At 38.8% G+C, this 26663-nt stretch overlaps 1 protein-coding gene across 9 annotated transcripts in view; it reads right to left on the bottom strand.

Moving 5' to 3' along the window:
• Positions 1-10640: 10640 nt before the first annotated feature.
• Positions 10641-26663, bottom strand: part of LOC137132500 (collagen alpha-3(VI) chain-like) — a 120198-nt gene continuing 104175 nt past the window's right edge. For 4 of the 9 annotated variants that reach the window (XM_067515032.1, XM_067515038.1, XM_067515039.1 and 1 more), the window contains 37 exons: positions 25958-26557; positions 25159-25764; positions 24675-25009; positions 24312-24390; positions 24030-24175; positions 23850-23942; positions 23697-23750; positions 23434-23505; positions 23296-23322; positions 23161-23205; positions 22914-22967; positions 22530-22592; positions 22010-22075; positions 21798-21851; positions 21652-21687; positions 21483-21545; positions 21178-21240; positions 21023-21085; positions 20656-20718; positions 20383-20433; positions 20124-20159; positions 19951-20013; positions 19410-19472; positions 19129-19161; positions 18992-19028; positions 18882-18893; positions 18265-18758; positions 18049-18151; positions 17053-17754; positions 16812-16914; positions 16647-16702; positions 16225-16485; positions 16015-16089; positions 14981-15166; positions 13617-13676; positions 12816-12998; positions 10641-11486 (listed from right to left, as the gene is read on the bottom strand). In XM_067515032.1, the coding sequence (XP_067371133.1) occupies positions 11446-11486; positions 12816-12998; positions 13617-13676; positions 14981-15166; positions 16015-16089; positions 16225-16485; positions 16647-16702; positions 16812-16914; positions 17053-17754; positions 18049-18151; positions 18265-18758; positions 18882-18893; positions 18992-19028; positions 19129-19161; positions 19410-19472; positions 19951-20013; positions 20124-20159; positions 20383-20433; positions 20656-20718; positions 21023-21085; positions 21178-21240; positions 21483-21545; positions 21652-21687; positions 21798-21851; positions 22010-22075; positions 22530-22592; positions 22914-22967; positions 23161-23205; positions 23296-23322; positions 23434-23505; positions 23697-23750; positions 23850-23942; positions 24030-24175; positions 24312-24390; positions 24675-25009; positions 25159-25764; positions 25958-26557 (5141 nt within the window). In that variant the 3' untranslated portion in view covers positions 10641-11445. The remainder of the gene's footprint in view (positions 11487-12815; positions 12999-13616; positions 13677-14980; positions 15167-16014; positions 16090-16224; positions 16486-16646; positions 16703-16811; positions 16915-17052; positions 17755-18048; positions 18152-18264; positions 18759-18881; positions 18894-18991; positions 19029-19128; positions 19162-19409; positions 19473-19950; positions 20014-20123; positions 20160-20382; positions 20434-20655; positions 20719-21022; positions 21086-21177; positions 21241-21482; positions 21546-21651; positions 21688-21797; positions 21852-22009; positions 22076-22529; positions 22593-22913; positions 22968-23160; positions 23206-23295; positions 23323-23433; positions 23506-23696; positions 23751-23849; positions 23943-24029; positions 24176-24311; positions 24391-24674; positions 25010-25158; positions 25765-25957; positions 26558-26663) is intronic. The other 5 variants (XM_067515033.1, XM_067515034.1, XM_067515035.1 and 2 more) reach the window with 5 other exon arrangements.

Below are 26663 nucleotides of genomic sequence, written 5' to 3'. Positions count from 1 at the left end.
GGAGAGTAAACCAGCACCCGAAGGAAATCACTTAAAAAGTGTATTTAGACTAATGGCTTTATTCCTGCAGGAAAATACACATGTTGGCTAAATTTTCACCTTCTATAGGCATTTTACACCAGATTAATGTGGTTTTATTACCTTATCTTGTTTTCTTTTCTTTTCTGTTATTTAACAGCTGGTACACACAGTGTTGGCAGTTTTACAGGCATGTAGAACAATGAAAGTCTATAAGTGGTTGTGGTGAAATAGCAGATGTGATGTTTTTCCCCCAAATTTTTTTCCAAACCACCAGATCAAATTTCATGTTCAAACGCGCATATATATGTGTTTAAGTTACTGGACTGTAAACTGAGTTTTTTCATTTGACATAGAGGCCCATCTTATTCTGTTTCACAAAAATGTGAAATGACAGATAATTTCATCACTTTGGTTTTCATGTCTTTAGTGTTGAGAAAGTTTGCAAAAACTACAAGGACCCCAATTCTTTTACATTTTTCAGGACAAAATGTTTGTCAATGAAATCCGTAATTGGAGTAACTTATGTTCTTTTGTTCTCGCAGATCTCTTTGCCACTTCACATTAGATTTTAACTTGGCAGGGTGCAACATTTAGCAGCCACAGGAGGTTTTCAGCCCAGCTGTATGCTCAGTCTTTAGCCTGGCCATGAATGTACAATAGCTGGCAGACACGTTGGAGATGCGACAAAATGCCCAGTTTAGGCCAAGGAAATGGTTTGAAGGGGAAGAAATGAATCCGCCGATGGTTTCTGCTGTGTGCAGATACATCTCTGCTGCTCAATGTGAAAGTCATTACAGGCCGCTGACTTTTATGGGTCTGATGGAAACATGCAAAGCCAGCAGTGTGAGTCATCGGTGGGCATGTGTGCTGCAACAGCAGTAAAAGTGTCCTCGCTGCATTTCCCTCCTCTTGTTCTTTTGGCCACAGATGGTATAAAGCCAACAGAGATGAAGCAAAGCTCCCACGCTTGGAGTTCAACCTCGCCAAGTTAATCAAATGGAAAGTAGCTGCGCAAACCACATACATGATTATTCACCAGGAAGTACTCTGTAGCTTCAAGGTTCTATTAAGGCTCCATTTGCTTGGGTTTCCTAACATCAAAACTCTTTTTTATCCCCCAATTATTATTTCACTCATCTTCTAAAATGTTAATGGAGATGAAACCAGCAGCCTTTGGTTTGTTCTCCATAGAAAGCATACAGCGAACCATTTCAACAGTTTATGTTTGTGGCAGAAATCTCCGGGACAAGCTCTCCTCCAACAGTGTTTATACTGGTGCTCCCATGGTCCTATATGAATCATCAGCTTGTGGAAATTACCACAAAACCACTGCAAGGGTAAAGCCAATATATGGCAGAACTAAAGGAGCCTTCTCTGCAGACGGTAATCAATGAGAACCCTGTTGTTGCTCTACTCAAGAATGTGAGGTTGAAATTGTTCCTCTAACTCCACCATTGACATTCCTCAAGTTCAAATCAATTAACGTAGAGGTGAGTGGTCAAGACTTTGAAAAGAGGGCAGAGATTTTTAAAACAAAATAAAGTCCCAGAGAAGGGTAAGACCGATGTGACTGCTTGTAATGTGTTCGTTACAACCCACTCAACATTTTATAAAAAGCAACATAACGATTTGGACACTTTACCAGTTCAGAGATCCTGGGGCTGCTTTGATTCATAATCTGCTGTGTGTTTGCATATTGGAAAAAAAGAAGGTGGTTTGCTTTGGCATGAGATGACTGTCTCAGCAATACAGCAGAGTGAGCTGCTGTTGGCCTCTGCTGCTCATTGTGGAAAATCTGACATGGAATTCCCAGTTGCTGTGGGCTCGTGTATTTTGTTGTGCGTGGTGGACTAGTAAGGGTTTTAATTTGTTCAGTTGCTCAACTTTCTGACTCCAATGTGAAAAGGCTGATTTGAAAACTGGCATTTAAGGCTTGTGTTAAGAAGCGAGGGGACTGGTACTTAGGTACTGTTCTAATAGGAGGTGAAATACAATCCAGGAAGTTCAATCGGAGCAACTATTCTGCAGATGCCAAAACACTGCAAAGTGCTTTATAGTACTATGAGGGAATACAGCTTTGAGAAAACATGTCAGAAATCAGTTTATCCCATCGAAACAATAGAAAGACAACACTAACTAACACAAATTATGTAAGAGGTTACATCTTAGCTGGATGACATCACACCGGATACACTGGAAACATACTGTACTGTGTGCATCCAGTATCTGAGATGTGGGATTTTTCATGTGTGTACTTTTCAGTGCGTTCATTGGCAAACAAGATACAGCTGTTTGAATTTTTAACACATCTGTCTTAAAGTGCAAATTCCCACCCACAGAGAGAACAAGAAAGTGTTGATGTAAATATATCAAATCTCACCACTAACTATGGGCAATGTCAACAGTTGCTTTTAGTGGAGGTTTGGGATTTAAATAATTGCCCCCAAGTGTGATGTTATAATATGCTAATGAGACTTAACTGGATGTGATTTGGGATTCAAAACACTGAGTCTCACATTAACTATAGACATGACAGGATAGTGTACAAAACCAACATGACCTAATCAGAGACTGATGTTTTTCACTAATCGTGGATAACGACTGTAAATATGTCTGTGGTGCTAGTCCAGAAATTATATTATTCAACTGTTGTGGCCACCTACATGTAGACTACATGGCCAAAAGTATGGAGACAAGTACTTTTACACTTTTACGTGATAGCCAGAAGTAGATAGTGTACTGTACTAAATTATTCTACTAAAGTATAAGTACATGTAAAATTACTTGAGTAAAAATGTACTTGAAAACAAAAAACAACATTTTATTTGAGTAAATGTTACTACTTACTTTTTTATCCTTTCTCCCAGGCAATGCTGGCAGTGCAGGAGCATTCGTTTTTCATTTCAGATCATATATGGAATGATCAAATGGAATAAATCATTATAATTCCCATCATTATGATTTATCAGCTGACAGCCAAGATGTGGCTTAAGCTGTGTCTGTAGAGAAATGCCAACAAGTTACTGCCAACAACCTGTGAATCCACATCAGCAAAGCTAAAGACTATAACCATGGAAAATGTGAAAGATCTGTTGCTACTTCAGTTAATTAACTTACTGGCACAGGCTGGAGCAAGTTGGGGAGTTTTTTTAACCAACCATCTCCACGTTTTTGCCCAGACAAAGGTTACACTCAATAAAGAAGCTTTCGCATTTGTGGACTTGTGAATTCATCCCTTTGTCATGTTCAACTTCAGTGACAACTGAACAAAACTGGTGATTCAAATTTGTTTAGGTCGGCATTCAGTTTTTGTGTGTCATTTTACAGTTAATCCATTCAGCTAACCATTGCCTTTATAGCTTATAGAGCTGTGAATGCTGAAGCCGATTCTAGCTGTAGTAGGCTGCACTGCTTCTTTAGTCTACTACACAGGTCACCAATCTCTCGTAAATTTAAAGGAACAGAAGTAACTCATTGTTTTCTACTTTTATCATTTGTGCTGTGAAGACACCATAGTACACACCAGTGTGTGCCTTGTTTTAAATTGTTAGTCATCCTTGTTACTTTAGTCAGTGTTGTTGCAGTATTTGAACCCATCCCACAATCTTCCTCTAACCCAGCCTTCACGTTTTTGTACCTAATCATTAACCACAGTTTGTATTTTTTGTGTCTAAACAAACCAATATTATGGCACAAAATAACGCGTAACGATGACCCTCTGAGCCCGAAAGCATGTGGAAAAGTTACCTACTGACCAATAGTTATAGAGTTGATAACAACAGATAAGAGTTATTTAATGGTGTGATAACATTGGGAGCTGGTTGCATTCATACCTTTGGCCACATTCTGCAGTTTTGTATCTTCCCCCTTCAAATGTTTAGTTCAGTGGAGGTTTGCAAATCGTGAACAGCACAGCTACATCGACTAAGAAAAATAACCCCAAACATCACAGATCACAATATATGTCATTATGTTATAGTTTACGTCACCTTTCACCATTTATTTTGGTCTCATTATTACCTACAATAGGCGTACACAGGAGTAATGACATCTGGGCGTCTTGCTAGGGTCCGAGCGAGAACACATCCCCAGGCCTTTTCAATTCACTGAGCAAATATTTAATCTTCTTCTGTTCAGACAATAACAAAGAGCAGCTTAGCTTATTCTAACTTCTTCATTTGTTTGTTTATAAGCGATTTAGACGTTATGTCTAAAAGGATGTCTCAGAAATCTCAGCCAGTATTATTGACTGGGGAAAACAGTTTGAAGAGGAATGATGGTCAATAACCATTCTGTAAGTGGATAGTTATTTTTCATGTAAAACCCATCACCTCTAAGCAGTAAATCACATTCGGTGGCTGCTCTGAATACATCAATGTTTTTATTCCAAAATCAAGAAAATTCTCATTGTCAAAGGAAGATGAAATCTTATCTTAGTGGTTCCTTTTTAGCATACCCCTTGGTAAAGGCCCACCGCTTTCCATAAAAGGGCAAGGGTCTGCAGGGCAGTGTGCACACACAGCACGTGCGCACAGAAACTGAAAAGAAACTAGAGGAGGACTAGAATCCAAACTTCAGTAGTTCTGAAGCAACGGCTTTGTTGCAGAAAGTGAACAGAAACAAACTGTCACATTTAGTTGTCAGTGAGGATATAAAATAACACACATTCACACACACACACAATTCATACAATGAATACAGTGCTGCTGTTTTTGGAGAAGAGCACTCAACAAATGATGCTGTGCAGAACTATATTACACATACATCAATGTAAACAGAAAAAGAAAAGTGTCTCTCTATCCAAACAAACGAGAAAGACACTTCTTCTGGAGGACAGGCCCACTCAGAGTTATGTGAGCTGAGTGACCCTGCTGTCCAGTGGCAGGCAGGGCCCACACCCACATCCTCTTGTTTCGGTGGTGGCTGAGGGGGACGTAATTTTGTGTATTAATGTTTTTGTATTTATTAATAATAAATAAAAATAAATAAAAATAATAAGAGGCCGGAATGGTTTGTAAATTGATTATTAAAGATATTATTAATTCTAAAATATTATTGTAATGTAAATACTGTAACATTTGGGGAAATGTAGAATTAAAAAAAAAGCTCTGATTGTTCTGCACACTACTTACAGTTACGTACTGTTTGAGACACATTTCTACAATTCAAATCCTAAATGATGCAAACTCAAACAAAAAGACAAGGTACATGATTTACCAAATAATGTTTAATACAAACAAGAAGAGACGGGAATTAAAAGGAGAGCGAAAGTGACATGACGAGAGACTCTGATGTTTAAGACAGAAAAGAGGAGTTGAGACAGAGGAAGCAAGTAATGTGTGGAGTAACATTTAACCTAATACGAATTTATTAGTGCTTGACTATTTATGCTTCTGCACACTGACATGGTTTTAAAGCTGTTATTACCAATTTTTGCTGCCAAAACATTCTAAAAAGTACATTCACAAGCAAGGACCACATACTCAAATCTGATAGAAAGGAAGAGTTTATTGAGGATAAAATCTATAAGTAGCTTCTGCTGAATATGAACCGATAGATAACAGGATGACAGCTGCAGTGTGGAACTGTGGCCCAGGTCAAGTACGATTTGGGCAGGCTCTACTATTGATTTATGCACAGCAGACCCCCAAACAGATGCAGCTACATAGATCTTAGAGTTGGTAGTGTGGAAAACTAGCAGCTTAAGATTTGATAAGGATGTCTGATCCTTTTTGGCTGCAGGCCGGATCGACATAGGCAATGTGGAGATTGGAATGGTCTTGTGAGGAATGGCCAAGTAAGGTTTAACGTGGATAATAGGTTTAAGCACTAATCAAATTCATTTGAGTGATGCCAGAGGGACATACATGAGACCCCAGGGATGAGATACTTTTCTGCGACTAAGAACTTACACTTTAAACAGCACTGACACATTTGATTCAGTCTAATATATATACAGTAGCACCAATTCCCAAAAAATCACCTCAAGGCACTTTAAGTCAAGACTTTACAGGTTTAGAAGACCAAACAAATCTCAATCGCACTAAGGCGAAAATGAAGAGGAAAAACTCGCTTTAATGGAAGAAAACTCTGGCACAACCCTGCTCAGGGTGGACTGTTATCTGGCTTTGCCAGTTTGGGTAAAGTAATAAGTGAATGAGGAGTTCATGTCAGAAAGTTGTCAAAAAAAGAAATGCTTGGTCATGGGCATGATAAAGCTAGAACTGCTGTGGCTGGAGTGAATTCTTTTAAGACTGGTGTGCTTAGCTCAGCTTTGAAACCTCCAACCCCCCCAAAATTGACATGGAATTATATAGTTGGACTCTAAAGCTGATGGTCAAATGTTGGAAGACAGGGGACTGGTACTTAGCTACTGTTCTAATAGGAGGTGAAATACAATCCAGGAAGTTCAATCGGAGCAACTATTCTGCTGCTCCTTCAGATGCCAAAACACTGCAATGTTAGGGTGACTAAGCATATACAAACCCAGCGTCTCAGTTTGGAAGAATTAGAGGCTAAAGTAAACTACGAATGTACAAACCAGTCATCCTGTTGCCTGAGAGAGAAGTACCTGTTAAGCTGAAGTAGAAATATACGAATGTGGCATCTCTGTGCCTGAAAGGAGTAAAAGTAGGTAAGATAGCTATGGAATATAAAAAACCTGGCATCCAAGTTCCTGGGAGCCATATCATTAGTTGAGGAATTTAAGAAATACAAAAACCTGATATTCCAGTCTCCAAGGGGCATAATTAAGGTTATTAAGAATATACAAACCTGGCATCCCATTCCCTGAGAAAGGTAGAAGTAGTTAAAGTAAAGGAGAAATATGCTAACCTGGGGTGTTGATTCCTGAGAGGGGTACAAGTAGAAGGTGACTAATTGAAAATGCAAGCCCGGCATCCCGATGCCTGCGAAAGAGTTCATGCCTGATTCAGGAATAGTGCAAATTTGACAGCCTGTGAGAAAGTTACTGTATCGATTTTTTTACTCCAGGCTTCCACACTAGGTAACTTCAGCTCTTATTTTTTATTAATTACCATGATATTATTTTGCCATCATTTTCACATTTGAGAGTTTGGCAGCAAATCTGGCAGCAGAGCAGACATATTTCAGTTAGTCATATAGCAGATGCTTTTATCCAGAGCAGACACTAGGGGCAACTTTAGGGTTCAGTGTCTTGTCTAGAGACACTTCAACATGTAGCCAGGAGGACCGGGAGTCAAACCATTGACGCTGTGGCTTCTCTACCAGCTGAGCTACTCTGACCCTGTTATCCAATCATACTGTACGTTAAAACTGTCTTTTATGCTGACGAGAAAAGGTACCTTGTGCACATCTATGAGACACCACAGCTTCCATATTTGAGTATCTGGGTGGTAGCTTGATTTCCAAAAGCAGCGTGTTGTCACTTTAAACGTGATGATTTTGTTTGACTTAATGTATATAATGTAAAGTCAAAGAGCTTTATTTGTCTTTATACATAGAAGGGTCAGATGGTCAGATGGAGGGTTAGTCCTGAGCTGCCGCCACTATGGGCCAACCTGACCTGGTCCCTAACACACAGGAGCACCCAAAGGAAACCTCCCCTGTTCGGGGATTGAAGCCAGGACGTTCTTGCTGTGAAGTAGGAAAGAGCGTTAACTACTCTGCCACCGTGCTGCCCATAGTTAATGTCTCATTATTAATTATATCTTATTACTGTCCAGTTACTTGCATGGCACTGCAATTTGGGGATCCGGAATTGCACATGGTAATTTTTGAGAATATAGCTGCTTGATATTGTAGACTTGAATGTTTGCAATAATGTTTTCTCATGTCAAACGATACAGGTGAAATCATCATAGAATGTAGTTGCTGGATGCAAATAACAAGTAGACTATATAATTATAAAACCATATAATGCTTAGGTGTTTGTATTTAATGTGTTGTTCTACAATTCATCATCTTAGATTAATGTAATCTCTGTTAGTGTTTGACACATCAAATATGATGTTTTTTTTTTTTTTGTGAGTAATTCCAAAAATTCCCTGGCCAGTTTTTGTTCCCACTTTGTCACTGCTTACCAGAAGATGATTTTATGTTTACAGCTGTGGTTCATCCATGAATCCCAGGGTTGGTGGTTGGATTCCTGGTTATTCCAGGCCACATGTCAAAGTCTCCATGAACAAGATACTACAGCCCCTACATTTATGTACAACTGCCAAACAACAATTACCCATGAGGATCAGTTACATATCAATTATTATTATTACTAGTGATTTATATCCTAGAAATGCTTACCACCAAAATCTGATATAACCTCGTCCTGTTTGTGTCAGGTTTTGTGTAGGTCTCTTAAAAATTTCCATTCACAACTATAAATACTTGAGATCATATAAGGAGAATGAAGGCATTTAGGCAAATACAGTCAACATCAGCCCCAGGACCTGATAGTATGGCTTCTAGCAAGAGTGAAAATGCTCCAGATCTGTTTTTTTTAGACTCAAATTCTGTGGATCAGATTAGCATAGACAATGCAACTTATTCATACTTTGTATAGAAGACAGGTCTTTATTTGTAAAGAGACATCTTTCAGTTAATGTAGGGTCAAGTTTCCGTCTCAACTTTTAAAAACTTTCTGTAGTTCTGTAGGTTGCCAAGCTACCTGTAAATAAAGTTACAAACATGATCTGGCTTGCATGTGGTATTTTCCGATTTAGCAAATCCTCTCAATTGTGTTCCACATAGCCTACTGCAGGAGGCAGCAGACATTACCACATCATTTTAGATGGACATCAGTTGGATTCACAATCTTACCACTATTTTTTATCTTTGTTAGTAGAGGTTATTAATAGGACTTTGGTCACAGTATATGGATGACATGACAGCTATCACCACCACTGCATCATGTACCAAAAGGCTTTTGGATAAGCTGGCCACTAACGTATAGCAAGAGAGGACCTACATTAGGGCCTATATTAGAAAGTGGCTCAAAGCCTTGTGTGCAAAAGGGATAGTTATAACTCCTTATTACCAGAATGTACAAACTATAGACTTGGAGATAAACCTGATGGAGGTAGTTTTGCAGACTCTGACAGCAATTAGACCCCGAGACATTTTAGGTAGACATCTAAGGTCAGATATTGTGTTGTGGTCACAAGCACAGAGGAACTGACTTAATATAGACACATTGGCCACTTCATAATATCCACCTGTACAACCTAATGCTGCAACCCAGTGTTTGGATTCAAAATATAGTGCATTATATTAAGGGGAGGTTCTAATCTTTTGTTCTCTAATGTAAGCTGGTTTATGTACAGAGCTGCACAAGAGGAGTGTGTTTGTCTGTTATATCTGAGTCTGTTTTTTTAATTTGTTGACTGAGTTAGGTGTAAAAGAGGGGAGTCTAAAGCAGCCATTTCCTCTGAACAGCTGCAAGGACAAAAACAGATGTGTGAAAGGGGCGAACATTGGAAAGTGCTGAGCTTCTAGAGTGAACTCACACTGTTAACTTACATGTGTTGATTGTGTCGGTTAAGATGTGGTAACACAGAAAGGTGGAAAAGGCTGTAGGCTTCGGTCATATAAATAATTGTCTAGCATGATGTTTGGCATAGTTGCATGGTAAGATGATGGAGCTAAGGAGGTTTGGCTGGTTTGACTGATGGACCATCAACATGGGTTAGACACTAGTTCTCTGCCAACATAGGTTAGCAGAGGACATTTTATTTTATTTTTTAAATGTTTTGTGGCTTTGGCAGCATACTGCCTAAAATGGCATGTTGCTACCTTGTTGTGCGGCTTAGTTGTTTGTTGACACGAGGTAACATGACGGGATTGACAGGTTAGTTTGAATATTACTAAGACAATATACATAATAAGAGTGGGTAGTCTGCGTTTATGGTGTTTTTGGACACTGGAACACACTGTTTAGTTTTGGTGGGTCTAAATCAGTGATGTTATTTACCCGATTATACTTAAGACCTGCATGTTCTCACTCGCATTTTATTTTTGTGCTGTCAGTAAGGCAATTATTTTTAGAAAAGTGGCTATTGGTCACATTTATTAGTCAGACACTTGAGTTGAGCTGGTTCTCTGGTGAAATGTAAAACTATTTGGACAAGCGACTATAGCTTATCTTGATCAGATGTAAGACTGGGTGATGCAGCTGTCTGCTCTTTGTTGAATCCTTTCCTCAACCCAGCATTGTTTTAAAGGTTCCCTAGCAATAACTGGTTGTTATTAGTAGGGTTATCAGAGCTTGATGATGATGTACAGTGGCTGGACTACTGAGTGTCTATGGCATTCAAATTAAGTTGCTCAGTGCAGTGGCACCAGCATCGGTTAACTTAGTAGATACAAGGTAAATATAAGCATGTCCTCTATGATTGCGTTACGATAAGAAGACTAACAGGTTAGGGGCAGCGAAGTAATGTCACTTTTCATGGTACCCAGTGTGTTTTGGATGCCAAGGCCTGATACACCTCTATATGGCTGAATGATGGGTCATATACCAGCCATCACAAACACTGAACTACTATAGAAATAATGACCCAATTTATGGCACATTTAAGCCTATTGTGAATTAATGTGTACACGACTTGATTCAAAACAAGAAAGAAAAGAATCAGTTGCTCATGTTTATTGTAAAGTCTAAGTTTTTTTTATTTCCCCTATATCCAGAAGAAACATAAATTTCAGTAAAACCAAAAGAAACAAAAATACAAACAGCTTGACAAGTACATTCCATTCCTCGATGCCTGGAAGTTGTGTATTTGATCAGTGGATCCAGAAGTGCACTTTAATGTTACATTAATGTTTTTGCATCAGAGCAATAAGTCACTGTCATTTAAATACACGCAATGCCGTATAAGACTCGTGTAGACATTGCTGTGGATTATGTGACTGTAAAATAGTGAAGGGATGATTTCACAGGGATCAAGTGTGTTAGAAAATATAATAAATTCATAAAAGCCAATATTGCTATGTGAATGTGGAATGTAAAAAAACAAAACTATATAAAAAGATTACTGCACTGAATAATGCCAGTCCTGCATGTAATGACTTATTTTTAATCTCTGTTCCAGATATTCATATACGATTTTTGTTTAATCAATAAACTGCATGTTGAAAAAAAAAGATAACTCTTATGATGTTCCAGAAAAATTTGACTTAGCAAAATTGAATCCACATCTCCATCTGTAAAACAAACTATATTATGTAGCACCAGTAGGTTAAAACTAATCATGCAGCAAATTGTGTTGCCTTCCTTCTTTTTGTGAAAAACACTACTTCAAGACCATTGGGGATAAAGTCCATTATTGTGGGATCCAGTGCAGCCACCATTGCTTGGGTTTTGCATTCTTACAGTATGACCATTTTGGGTGGTTCTCCTCGGAATCCCCTAAACTGAGGTGAAACCTGGCCATGCTGGTCGCTTCCGTCCTATGTTTTTATTCCAGCGATGACTCCATGTTTGACAGGTGCTGTTGATAAATGAATAAGAAAACTGTTATTGTGTCCTTAGTTTCTGTACATATCAAGACAATCCTGCACCAATGGACGGCATAATAACAATAATAATAATTAATAATAGTTATTATAATCAATAAAATAAAAGGCAACATTGGGTTTAACTTAGTGTCTTAGCGTTTTATGTTTAAATGCACTCTTTTGTTTTATCTTGTAGTAAACCTCGTAAACGTCTGTATAGGACTTTTAATTGAATTAACCCGCATGAAACACTATATATTAAATGATTGACTGATTGATAGATTCGGTATGACACTAAAACAGCAGGAGCATTTATAGAGTTAATGAGAAACAGTGAAATTGTCTGAATCTGAGGTTAACAAGAATATTATAGAATTCTGCTATGTTACAATAATAATAATAATAATAGGCCGTGGATTTAATATGAAAGGGAAATTGGCTACGACTGTGTATTTGTGGGGATGATAGATTCGATATTCAGTTGGGTTTTTATCTAGGGATGCCCCTAAACCACTTTTTCCCAGACTTATCAATGGACAGCATGGACTGTAGAGTCTAAAATGAAGGGAAACAACATTTTAGCTACTAAATATAACGCTTGTTGTTGCAGACGTCAGTCGCAAATGTTAACCTTTTTTAAAATATTCTTGAGTATGACAGTAACTAAATCTAAAGTTATCAGCCTACCTGTGGAGGTTAAATTAGTCTTGGTGCACAAAGGCAGGATTGGTCAGATCGGGCATTGATACCAGTATTAGTACCAGTGTTATCTTGTCTATTATCTATTTGTTTATTCTATTTTGGGCCAATTGTTAACTGCCAAAAAAGTAAGCTCAATGAGTTTTGTGCATAATTCATTCAGTGTGCTGTAAATACTGCAACTGCCTATTTGTGTCCCACAGAGATGGCAAATGGATTAACTCATGTTGGAAACTATCTGCTGTTTAGGGGCCTATTGGCACAATAAGGTTAATGAGTAGAACATGGGGTTGGGATACAGAAGGCCACGGTATCAAATTCCCCCCCCACGCGTGGCCCCGCCCAGCCACCAAGGTCCAAATTGGTGCCAGTCCCGAATGCCAAGTCAATGAGCGGAACACGTTCTGCTGTAGAGAACCCTGACAAGCCGAAAGCCTTTGATCTATGAGACTGTTTAACAGACACGTAACTGCCAAAATGCTTTTCAAAGAAAAACATAATTCATACTGCAGCAGGAATCCCAGCATTGCTTTCACTCTGGTGTATCACTCCATTAAGCAATAACTTATGCATTGCCAATAACTGACCACTGATATTGGAACATTATTATTGTGAATATGTACCTGGTTTTCCACAGGCCTTCACGCACTGCTCATATGTGTCGAAGCGATTCTTGTTTCCATCGCAGCCACCATACCAGAAACGTGCACAGCTCTTGCTGGGGGCATCAAAGTGCCACTTGAGGACGAATTTGGCACAAGTGCCTTCTTCTTTGGGAAGCTGGCAAATGTCCACTGCTGTGTCTCCTGTGAGAAAATTGTCAAAGAATAACTGTCAGTATGAGAACACATGAACCAAGGAGGCACTCAGAAAGCACATATCTCTAACAAATATGTGCATCACTTAGGTGTGTGATTAGCAGTAATTATCATTATGTTGAATGGGCGTTGAGATAAAAACAGTATTTCTGCCGCTGACATGTTTGTGTTGTAGAACAATAATCTGTATGATATTCTATGCATCCCAAAATGTTTTTATTATTCCTTAATAGTAACACATAGTGCGTAAAATTTGCAGCAGACTTTGTATTATTGTGTTAATGAGGCACTGACAAATTACCCCATGTAACGACTGCTGTAAACAATTAAACCAGAAAGTCTTTCTGTTAATTTCTATGCAGTTAAGAATTGACTTGCTTCTGTGGCAAAAACATATTCTTTTGATTTTACCAATGCTTGGCTTTTTACTTGTTCCGTAAGTCAATTAGATCATTTGAGGGGCAGTGGAGGACGTTAGTGGTTTGCAATTATACAAAGAAGCACAGTTTGTGGAAACTGTCAGAGCTACATGGAAGGAAGCAAGAATAGAATATACCCACAGGAAACTCTTAATTTTTATACAGAAGTAGAATTCTGAGCTCTCACCAGGAGTTGGGACAATCTCCACCGGTTCAACCTGCTGAATGGTTGGCTGAGGTTCGGGCACTGGGGAAACATTGAAATATAAATGTGCTGTTGTCTTACATGATAAAGGAAAAGTTTACCATTTGCTGAAAGATTATCAAGATGATTTTTAGTGGCCTCAAGTGCAGTGTGGATATTAATGACCAGAGACAGATGCGATGCGATATTATCCCCATGTGATCCAGTGACCAGTTATAGGTAGGAGTGTGCGATATTGACCGAAATCATATTAAATACGTCACCTTCTGTACTTAATTCTTACAATTAAGGCAGAGCAATTTAGCTGTTTATAATGGGTCAAAGCTATTCAAATTAGTTTGAAACCATCCCTCAGCTGCTTGAATTGGTACCATATCTTTTCCAGTGTAATTGGTGACAGTCTGTTGTCTTGCTATGTTTTGCTTTTGTTGTTGTAAAGAACATTTTGCAGAATGATTTCACCAAACTTTGCTGTGGGTTTATGTCCATGTACCTTTTCAGACAGCTGGCTCTGGAAGCTTTTCACAAATGGTGAAACAAATAAGTGTTGAAGCTGTCTTTATCAGCAATTGATTTCCAACATAGCTGGCAGACTGCCATATTTTCAGATCCAAACCACTTCCACATGAGGGAGAATCATACATGTCTAGCAACGAAATCATGTACACTGAAAAAAATGCAGATTCATCCATTCTGCCTCTGATAAAATCCAGTAAACACGATTTTATTTTAACGTGTTATAGTAATTCAATGAACGAGAATAAATTGTGTTTACTTATGTTAAATGATTTATTATTGTTCATGGTATTACTATAACATGTTCAAAAACAACTAGTTTTACTGGATTTTTTTATTGTTGTTGTTTTACTGGAGTTTTACTGGATTAGAGGCAGTAAGCTGAAACAGCATATTTTTTGTGTAGATTAATAGCTAGTGGTAATTTGTGACTTTACGGTCCTTGTTTACACATTTTTAGCTTCAGTTATGCATTTTTATGGAGCCTTGCTAGCTTAACTTGTGGTGGTGACCATAGAAGCCTATACTAGAACACACAGTTGTCTATACTACTAGACCACAGGACCCAGTGAATTTGTGAGCATATTATTGATTTCTAGCACATGATCATTTTGGAAAAGCGTTTGCAAAAGATTCCCATTAAAGTGCCATGCACACCATTTTTGTAAGCGGTGAAATTTAAAGATTGACTTGCCATGCCCAATTACACTTGGCTTGGACAGTCACTGTACTGGAGCAGGGTTTAGTCAAAGCTCATACTGCATTAACATACTGCGTGCTGTCACACATTCAGCACATTCCTGCAGAAAACCCTGGCAGCAACAACTTACCTGGCTTCATGCAGTTTTTCAAGCAGAGTGTCTCAGAGTCGAACCTATTTTCATTGCCTCCACAACCTCCATACCAGAACTGTGTACAGATCCCGTTCTTTCTGTCAAAGAACCATTTAGCCTGATAGTCTTTGCATGGCATTCCAGGGTCATAGTCAAGTGAGCATGGGTCTGCCAATTCATTAACTAGAACATGCAAAAACAAAAAGTGGTGATTGAAGACAGACAGAGAGAGAGGATGAGGTTGGGTTAAGTTTAAATTTACAACTGCGTGAAGCATATAGCGGTTACTGTGTGCTGTTAAAATGTTGCTGCTAGATTAAATTGACATTAGAGGCTCAGATATTCAGTGGGAGTCTAATGGGATCAAATGCTTCGTGGTTACAGAAGAAAAGACTTGGCATTCAACATTGCATCGCATTCTATTAAGGGGTGAGTGTAATTACGTCATTAGGTGTTTTAACATTTGAAAATAAAAAGATGGGAGTAGAAGGAAAGACGACCCTGCCTACATCATTTGTTAATTCCTTTCTAAGAGTACAGAATGCTAGTACATATACACACATACACACTTTGAAATTGATTATGGCCAGTAAAAAGCTTGGAAGATACAATTTGTGTCTACCATAGGCCGAAGCGTCTAGAAGTGCATGCACAGGAAGCATATGTGCCCTGAAAACCCCACCCCTGATTTTTATATATACATATATATACATTGCTCTAGTGAATTATTTAAAAAAACATTTGTGTAACTGTTCACTTGAATATATCTTTATCACAGTTTATTTCATTAATTTACGTGGTTTGAGTTGAACTATCAGGTTTTATTTGTATGACTAACACACTCAAATATTAAATCATGGAGAACATCGGGCATATACCGTATGTACTGCGAGGACAGCACTTACACTTTGCCTCCCCCTTTCAGTGCAGGACAAGGAGAATTACATTATTTACATGAACACACACACACACACACACACACACACACAATACAAACTTAAAGATATACACTTGCATGTACAGTCACTAACCAGTTTCTGGTTCGTCCAGTGGTGTGGTATTTACAGTACGAGTAACTTGGCTCGATTGTTTAAGCTCTGCTGTTTCTGTCAAAGAGAAACAAGGAGACATGTGGCAGCTTGATTTGTGGAAAAAAGTCTTTGAGCTAATGCAACCATTGTTTTACTTTACTTTTATGTGGGATTTTTAAAAAAAACACATATTATTGTTAATGAACTTACTGGTGGTGACTATGCCCTTGCGAATGGAGACAATCTGACCCTCTGCGGTTCGAGCAGTGACCACAGCATGATATGTTTGAGCGCTCTCCAAGTTGTCCAAAGAAATCTCAGTGCCTGACACGTTGGTCTTTAGTACCAGGATATGGTCTTGTAAGCGTGTCACCACTACCTCAAAGTACACAAAAAGTTTGGGGTCTGGGCTGCTCCATCGCAATTTCAAGCTGCTGGAGGTGACGTTAGAGACATGCAGCTCATCTGCATCTGAGTGAAAAATACCGAGATGTCAAAGCAGGGCAATGCACAATAAAGTAGGTTAGCAGCTGTGTGGGACTCATGATGTTCATGAGTTTCAACTAAACACAGTTTGATGGTGGTGTTATTGGCAGAACCAGAATTGCAGTCAGTGTTAAGGGTTAGCTTACGTTTGTGCTCTCTTAGATGAACCTCTTGATGATTCTCATGATGTTTGTGATGTTTCCTATGAATGCAGCGAAAATGACCAAATAAATAAATAAATAAAGCACATGGAACCACAAGGCTTTAAAAGAAATAAACAATGACATTAAAAAATGTTTCCAAAAACTTACTCCTGTTGCTCAGACAACGTCAAGGGGTTTTTCAGTGGCTGGTCTCTCTGGAACCACTTGCAATTTTTGGAGAATTCAGGGGACATGTAGAAAGCATTTTCAACTGAAAAGAATCATAGAACACACTCACTTACAGGGACATAGCCAATTTATAGCATTAGTTTAAAATGGTAAATATAAAATGAACAAAAAATAAACAATAATTTTTTTTAACTGAAAGTGATATCTGTCTTGAACTTACTGCTGATATACTTTGGCATCAACTGGCCAAATGCCTGGATGTGTTTATCATAAAAGTGTGAGATACTGTCCAGTCTCTTGAAGAAGACATCTGAAGGTTCACTGGCCATACGTGACAAGACTCGAGTGTCCCCTGCAGTCAACTTGTCACCCACACCCAGGATGACAAGGAAAAAGCCACTGCACTTGAGCTCAGTGGCAATACGCATTAGCTGCTCCTCTTCTTCTTCTACGCTACCTGTCACAAAGAGAACCAATAGTTTCCTGTCCCGTTGGAGTGGTGCCTTCTGAAACACCTGCTCCACTGTCGATTCAATGGCCGCTGCCAGGGCCCGGCCACCTTCTAACTGCGGCGTCTTCTCTAGTAGGAATTTGACAATATCCTGAGCTGAGTTGTGTTCAGTCAACCCCATGTCCACATGGATGGGCAACCCTGTTTTGTTGTGGAGGAACTCATAAGGTGCTTGCTGGACCACAGACACTCTGGCATGATGAACAGACGTTGTAGGATTTGAAGACACTTGTAGATGTTCCACTATGTGTGCTATGTAGCGTTTAATCTCTGTGAAGACGGTTGGATAAGTGGATTCAGAGCTGTCCAATACGAAAGCCATGTCGATGTCCACATCTGTGGTGAATGACCTCCTATCTCGGGTGAACGATGGGGGTACATAGTCACATGTTTCATCGGGAGAACAGAGGTCTAGAAAAGAAGGACATGTAATGTGTTCATCATACAGATTTAGTTGACGTTCTAAATGTCTTAAATACCTCTTGTATGGTGGTTATGTCAAGCACTTATGTTGTGGCTATTTTTCTTATTTTATACTTTAACACTTTAAATGGTATTTTAAAAAATTGTATTATAAATATTTTCCACTAAAAACTGTTTTAAGGCAATGTTTGAAAATTGATTAAAATACAGATATTTATATTGATAAAAAATAGAGAAAAAGCCTGTTGCGTTAATATCAGTGTATAAACACAGAGCTCTTACCTAGACAAATATGGCAATTCATCACCTTTTGGAGGACTGTATTGTACTGTGCACTTCCAGGGCTTGGAAGAACAATAACCTGACCCAAAACTGTGTTGTTGAACTGTCATAGAAAGAGAGACAAACAATGGGTGGTGTATTTAAAACTCAAAACCTTACAAAATGAAGTACTGTAAAATTTCCATCTATACATCTCATTGGTCAGTTTTCTTTTACCTGGAGTGCTCTGGTCAGTGCTCTGTCCTCACGGTTGACCAAGAAGAGAGAGGCAATCCCAAAATCATGGAGGCGTATAGCTGCAGCTGTAATTGCTTGAGCCTGACCAGCCTCCCCACCAACAAAGAAGATGGCCAGCTTTCTCGTCAGGAATCCACTGCGTACCCTCTTGAATGTGTTCAGGGCCACAAAGCTCATGGTGGAGTTCAGACTGCGCTTTTTGCTAGACTGTGGCTTCTGTAGTCCCTCAATGTGCTGCAGCAGGGTACGTTTCTTCAATGCATCAGCAAATCGAACCTCTGTGATCACATCACTGCTGTGCAGGGTCACAGCGACACGAGCTCCTCTCGGGCAGTTACTCTCAGAAATCGTGATGTCTCTGACTAGACGCAGGACTGTGTCACGCATGTTGATGAAGGCTTGGGCTGTAACAGGTTGAGAGACGTCCAGGGCAAAGGCCAGCTCCGTGGGGTAGAGTGGGCATTCTTGCTTACCTAACAGTGTTACAAATAAATAATTTAATTTTTATACAGTAAGAGTATATACCGTAAATATTGTACCTAGTAATTGTTAAACAAAAAATGTTAAAATCTAAAAAAACAATTTTTTGCACTTACCATAACAGCAAGCTGGTAGGGAAAATGACATAAAATGTGGTTACATACATAAATATAGCTGCTTGTTAAAAATCATGGAATGACACTGTTGGATAATAGATTATACTCACGACAGTTGTCTCTGATTTTCTTGACCAGATCACATTGCTAAAGAGACATTTGCAAATCACAATTATAAAAGCAGCACTAGAAATGTGTTTTGCTTTGTCCATTCAGTAGAATGTGATACAGTTAAAGCAGCACTTACCACTACACCTGGTCCTCTTGGCCCCTTCTGACCCTGTTGGAGCAAACACAGTAGTTTCAACACCTGATGTCCGGCCGAACACACCAGACCAAAAATTACCGTAGTTTTACCGTATATTAAAATGTGTTTGAAAATTAACAATACCATATTGTGAAGCATAAAATATGTTTAGCAAGAAGAATACCACTCAAAAAAAATTATAAATAAACGTGTTGTGGAAGGGACCATGTCATTAATATGTAAAATACATTGCTTGTTTCGTTAGCTTTTAAGTTGCTTACATATGGTCCAGGATATCCACTCTCTCCCTTCTGTCCAGGTGTCCCAGCGTTGCCAGATACCCCCTGGAAAGAATGAGATATAAAGGAGGTTACATGTAAAAAATTCTTATCTGACAGTATTTAAGAAAAAATTTGCTCACATTCTTCATAGTCTGAAAAGTGACAGTCTGGTTCATGTTTAAAGGATGGACCCAAATATTTGACTGTTCAAGTATTTTCTTTTTAGATTTGGTTTTCAGATGTAATTTTAAAAAAATTAAAATAGCATTTGTAAAACATTGATGACGTATGTTCTGTACTGTCCCTAAATGGCTATTACTATTACTATTATTATAACCACCCATTATTATTATGACTATTAGAACCGAAGCTCCGGAGCCCAAAACTTGTTTTCATGACAGCTATCTATCATAGACTATCTGTCTAATATTTCATGCCAAACACACGTCCAGGAATGCTTATAAGCAATATGAGGGTTGGACTTAATGCAACATTACAAACTGTGTGATTTGACTACGAACAAATGTTCATGACAATTTACCCTCTGTCCACGATTTCCTCTGGGTCCAGGTTGGCCCTTGATTCCAGGGTCACCTCCTGCTCCCTATGTTGACAAAGTATAGCAACATCAAAAGCCAGGCCAGAGTGTAGAATGCAAAAGTATATTTGTCAGTCTGTTGAAATTTCATTTGAGGAGTTTTTTTTTTTTATTACCTTTGGTCCTGGAAATCCTGGGAACCCTTCATCACCCTGCAGAAAAAAATCCATACTTAAATACCAAAGCATTAATGGTGTGTGTAGTAAGTGAGTGAGTATACTGCATAACATTTCTGTAATTTATTGACAATATCTTGAAATGTTCCAGTGAAATTCTGTTTTCTTATAGTTCTATTCAGAACTATGCAAATCTGTCTGCTGGAAAACGTTTCCTTTCTTAAAGAGAAACCAGTACAAGACATTACAAATCACTTGCTTTTCTTCCTTTGGGCCCAGGAACACCAAAGCCATCCCTACCATCTTCACCCTATAAGGAAAACCAGAAACAAATTGCATGACCAAGATGTAGTAGTTTTTGGGAGCATATTAAGTGGACTGCATCCATTCTTATAGTCAAAAGAAAACAAGGACAAGCCCTAAGAACAAAACACAAATGAAATTCATTGAAAGAAAACTCTTGTTAGGTATGAAGCCAGATGCTGATCCTCTGTCAATCATGTTTAAGCAAAGAAGATGGTTTCATTCTTACAGGTTCTCCACGGGGGCCAAGGGGTCCAATAACACCCTTAGGTCCTGGCTCTCCTGGTTCTCCCTATAAAGCCATAGAGACAGTCAGATGCAAGGAATAAGACAGAGCCATAAATACAATGTTCAAAGAGAATATCAAAGATTAAAATTAAGATGAAATGTTTCACTCTGCTTGGTCAGTTCTTATAGATTAAATGAAGTTAATATGTGTTTTTTTTTATCTCTTTGCACTTTCATGTTTGCTCAAACTCATTAGACATATTAGACAGTAATATGAGGTAGCTAGGCTTAGGCCAGTAGTTTTATAAATCCAATATGCCTGTTTTTTGAAGAACATAACCAGCAACAATCTAGGTTCAATTCACTACCTTGCGACCAAGAGCTCCTCTTCTACCTTTTTCTCCAGCAGCACCTGGGTTACCTCCAGGACCCTATAAAATAAAATATTAAGACATTCAAGACAAGTTTAAAGACATAGCTAAAAGAATTAGTTTTACACAATACATTTAACAGGTTTACTAACCCTTGGTCCAGGGTTCCCATCTTCTCCTTTGGTTCCTGGAGCACCATTTGGTCCAGGTGGACCCTTTAAAAAAACAAACCAGAAATAGATGATGTGCTAATTTCCTACACCTTACAGCTGGACTTTGAACCCATGAATAAAAACACATATTTCTACATATAAACACTCCTGTCAAATCCATTTGTCATATTGCTAATGCAGCCAAAAAGTGTTAACAATAATGACAACATTTGCTATAATACATCTTTTGGCAAGTATGTTTACAGACAGATTGATTCGAGAGTGTAAAATAATAACAGACTTACTCTAGATCCTCCAATACCAGGCTCTCCAGGCACGCCATTTTCACCTGGCTTTCCAGCAATTCCCTTTAACGACATGCAAGGAGCAAATCTTACAGTTACACTGCAGTTATAACAGTTGCTGCAATAAATCCAAATAAACGCATGGTATCACCAGCAAAAAGGGACTTACAGGTGGTCCTGGTTGGCCTCTTCTGCCATCAGCTCCCTAATGAAATACAAGTAGAACTAAGTCTTTCTAAACAACCAACCATGCAAAAATGTGCCAAATGCAATATATTTCCCACAAATTGGTAAATACTTTCCAAAATTGCTTACCCTTCTTCCTAATTCACCTGGGGTTCCCTTCTTTCCATCTTCACCAGGCTGCCCCTGTAATGTTAGGACAAATAGCCTTGGTAAACAAATGCATACAAATACAAATAGCAATTTATGTCTTAAACTGTTAAAACCTTTAAGCTTATAATGTTGACAGGCTATCAGCAGGATGTCCATTTTATAAAAATAAAACGTGCACAGGGGGTTATTACCGGTGGTCCAGCATCACCCGGGTCTCCTTTAGGTCCTGCTTGGTTGTTATCTCGTCCACTTGTGCCCTATTAGGCAGATGTATCTTTTTTAAAGTTTTAGCTACTTTCAAAAACCCAAAGGTAAAGTTTGAAAATGGATCAGACCAATAACACATCCTTATGTAAATATACAGTACTGAAAGTGCAATGACAAGCTAATGGAGGAATGTATACAATTATTTACTGCCTAATCATACACTGCAGTTTTTACCACTGGTCCCAGCTCAAGGGCTTTAGTGCAGTGGTTTTTATGAACAGAACTTGACTCATTTAAAACTGGGCTGCAAATTCTGACATGTGATTAGCAACAACATGCTACTCTGGATTTTACACTATCTGGGTATGTATGCAAACAAATTTACAGGCACTCATCACAATGGATATATCACTCTATACTCAGTCTAGATCATTTCAGGTGTGTGACACATTTGTAATGTAGACAGTAAATGGTATTGTACAACCTACTTTCCATAAAACTCACCGGGTCACCTCTGATTCCCAGTTCACCTCTATCTCCTGCTTGTCCTTTGGTACCTTTGGGGCCCTAAAATTAAGAAATATATTCAATGAGAAATTACCAGCACTAAAGCCACAATATGCAACTTTTGAGAAAGGAGCTAGCTGCAGAATCAAACCACCCAGGGCATCAAATACAGATGCTGCCTGTGGTGTCTCATACATGTGTTTTGCATCCATGTGACACACTGGATTGAGCATTCTCTGACTGGTTAGAAGAGCGAATCTTGCACTATGTTATGGAGCATTTCTCTACGAAAAACTATTTTAAAAAATTGCAAACTGTAATTTTACCCATTGGATAAAAATGTCTTGAAACGTGAAACTAAAATTGCATCAAGTCCCTTACTCTTCTGCCAGGGGTTCCTCTGTCTCCTGGGGGTCCAGACACTCCACTTTTGCCCTGAAAACATATAGTAGAAGAATTAATGCCAAAAATTAGACATAGGCCAAATCATGTCTGTGTTACCTTTACATATTCTTGGAAATTAATTGCTGCACAGCTACGGACTTGAAGCAATCGTACATGATTCTATGATTGTGTAGTAAGTATAATAATAAAACCGGAAAAAAAATCTAGTGTAAAACACATTTACCTCTTCTCCATTGATGCCATCAAGCCCAAGTTCTCCAGATTCACCCTGCAATGTTGTAGAAATTGTTTGGTTAATCAGTGCAGATTTTTATGACAGCAAATAATGAAGTCTTTGAAAAACTGGACAAAACTTTACCTTTTCTCCTGAGTATCCTCGAGAACCCTAAGCAAAGTAAAAAAAAATTGTGTTTAACACCATTACATTAAATAAATGTGTATCAACTCACAATTTACAGCAACAAATAAGGACCGTTTGAAATATGACATTACTTACCTTGACACCTCTCTGTCCAGGACATCCCTGGAAACCCTGAGTTCCATTTACACCAGGAGGACCTCTCTCTCCCTGTGATTATAAAATAAAATTAATAAAATACATTGACAACAGACAGGAGGGATACCGTTTCAATAAACACAAAGAGGAATGAAACAAATCAAAAAAACCCACTAAAAGTTAACTTTCTGAAAGCAAAAACAATGCTTAAATTAAACACTGTTAATTATGAGGACATATGAAAATAAGCCATTCTAACTTACAGGTCCACCCTCATCTCCAGGATGTCCTTGGCTTCCTGGTGGTCCTGAACTACCCTGAAATTCAAAGCAACCATATATTAGCATGTGGCAAAAGAAATTATACTGTTTTATAATTAGGAGGTTTAGAAAGAAAATGTCTTTGACACTGGATACCTTAGATCCTGGACTTCCAACTCCTCCTCTATCTCCTCTGGAGCCAGCACATTTGCATGCCACTCTACAGCACTCTCTTTCTGCAATGTTGTCCTATGGGGCAAAGAAAACAATTATGAAATCTTTTATAGGCATAAAAACAAAGATAGGACTTAACAAAACGGACTCAGCGGTACTCACCAGTTCCTCGACAAGCTCGTACTCCAACTCCATTATATTGAATCGTAAGGGTCTAGTGTACCTGAAGCCACGACCAAATTCCAAAAGTGAAGCCTCCTCAAAGTTAGGGACCCGCTCCAGCCCGACCAGGATGAAACTGTTCACTCCTGCTTTGCACATACAAGAGCTTAAAGAAAACCTTTATCCTTTTGTAATTACTTTTGAATTTAATATTGCTGATGTTTACCAGTGAAGTTTAGGGCTAGAGGGTCATCGCGGGTAAATTTGTATTGTATCATTTACCTGACTGGCGTAGCTCCTCAACTGCCTTTTTCATTTCTGGATATGAGCCGTCAAGACCATCAGTCAGATGAATGACAACCTTTAAATGGATGACAACACTATTCAGTCTTGCAGTTCTTGCACTTTTTGTTTTATTCTGATGTGCTAGTACTAAATCTGACTCGGACCTCACATTTGAAGAAGAAATGAGAGAGATGCAACACTAGCAGGCTTCTGTACATAACACAGTGGAGTTAAGAAAATAAAATGGTTTTGATTAGCTTTAGGTGATACTAATTCTTTAAGATATGTTTATTTCCCTGAGACTAAGGACTAAGATTAAAAATCACTTTGGGAGTTCTCTAATATAAATTGGTAACCAACCTTGACAACACTGTCTTGTCTGGCTTTGAACCTATTGTTGTAAGCCAAGATGGTCTTTCCATTGAAGACAAATGGTCCACGGTTTCGCAAGGCTCTAAAAGACTCAAACAGCTCATCAGCATTGTCTGTGAAATCTAGGTGGGCAGGCTCAGAAGCAGAGTCCATGGCAAGCATTCCCACTTGTACAGAGGGAATCTGACCAGACGAGCAACTGATAGCTGCCATTTTGGAAATCCTCTGAAGAATGGCACTCATCTTGCTTTGTAGGTTGGTCTGAGCACTGAAGATGTTCTGGGCAGAAACATCAAAGCCCACCAAAACTTCTACACTGCAAGCTATAAAACAAAGCATGGTTTTATTTTAGGCATATTTGTGAATCACAGAAAGTATTTGTAATTGAAAATGTCAATTCTTTCAAGTTCTAAATTAACTATGAACTAATTAAGATCTTTTATTAAAAATAAGATAACACCGTTTCTCTTACGTTTTGGAACATCTGGCCCTCCAACACACAGTTTCCCCTTTACATCATCAGCCAAAGTCTCCAGGATTTGCTCATTAAGCTCTGAAAGTCCCTGAACCGTGCTTGCTCGTGCCGAAGTGGACGTCTCACTTGCTAGGGTTTCTAGCTCATTCTCAACATTGCCCACTCCTACAGCAAAGACTCTCACACCTTTCTGCTTCAGACCAAGGACTGCTGATTTGCTGTCATCAGCTGAGGTTCCACCAGTGATAATCATCAGAATCTGAGGAGTGCCCTCATCTGCCCTACTGCCTTTTTCTTTGGTAAAGTGAACATTTTGAACATGGCGAATGGCTGTACCAGTGTTGATTTTATTTCCACCTTTGTACTCTGCTCGGCTAATAGCGCTTAGGATGTCTTGCTTGTCCTTGTAAGTGTTGAGATAGAAGACATCGTTCACATCTGCAGCATAATGAGCCAGGCCAATCCGTGGGTTGTCTCTCTCAGTGAAGAACAGGTCAATTAGGTTTACAATAAACGACATCACTTGATTGAAGCCTTCCTGGCCGAAGTTAATGGAGCCATCTACCAAGAACACTATGTCCGCCTTTTTAGGTGGAGTCTGGTCTGTCATTAGAAAAAAGATGAGATGTCAAAGCCAACATGGAGAAGAAAAGTGGACAAGAATTGTGAGAAATTAGTATAAATTATATTAAAGTCATTCTTTAAATTTGGACCTTTCTTAAATAATATAATGGCTTAGGATAAAACATGTGCATTGTATTGTGTCTGTAATGTTTTTATATTTTTCTTAACATACCGGGATCAATAGTATCTGTGGGTGGTTCTTCAGGGATAATCTGTCTTAATCTGTCAATAAGCTTATCTTTGACTCTCGGTAGACCAGTGAAAGCAGGTACCAGAAGGACATCATCTGGGGTGGTAGTAATTTGGCTTAGCTGCTTTTTCTCTGCACCACCAGTTCCAATAGCAACGCAGTTTACCCGGGAACCTTTAAGAAGTGGTCCTAAAACTGAAACATCTTGGGGGGAACGTCCACCTGTGAGAACCACAAGATGCTGGGAGGCCTCAATTGGACGAGCACCAGCAGTAGGTATTAACTCTTTTTCTATTATATGGTTGATGGCTTCAGCTAGATGTGATGACCGGCCACCCATCTGTCGCAGTCGTTTGATAGCAGAAATAACACCTTGCTTGGTGGGGTGTGTCTTGAGTGAAAACTCAGACTTGTAATTTTCTGCATACTGGACAACAGCTACACGTACTCCATCCGGCTGCACATCGAGTTGTTGGACAATGTTGAGGATGAAGTCACGAATATGAGCAATACCTGAAGGACCTGTATTGTCAGAGCCATCAATAAGGAAGATAATGTCCTTTCGCCCAAGACTTAGAGGTTCTGCAAAATAAGCACCACAAAGAAAAAAGGCAGATAAACATTTATTTTAAAGAATGTTTGCCAAAGACTAGGGCTTTTTTTTGCTGAGGTGGACAACACATTTAAT

Source organism: Channa argus, chromosome 9 (genome assembly GCF_033026475.1).
Source record: "Channa argus isolate prfri chromosome 9, Channa argus male v1.0, whole genome shotgun sequence".
Classification (NCBI taxonomy): domain Eukaryota; kingdom Metazoa; phylum Chordata; class Actinopteri; order Anabantiformes; family Channidae; genus Channa; species Channa argus.
The sequence above is the reverse complement of the archived record's forward strand: the minus strand, read 5'-3'. Positions and strand labels throughout refer to the sequence as shown.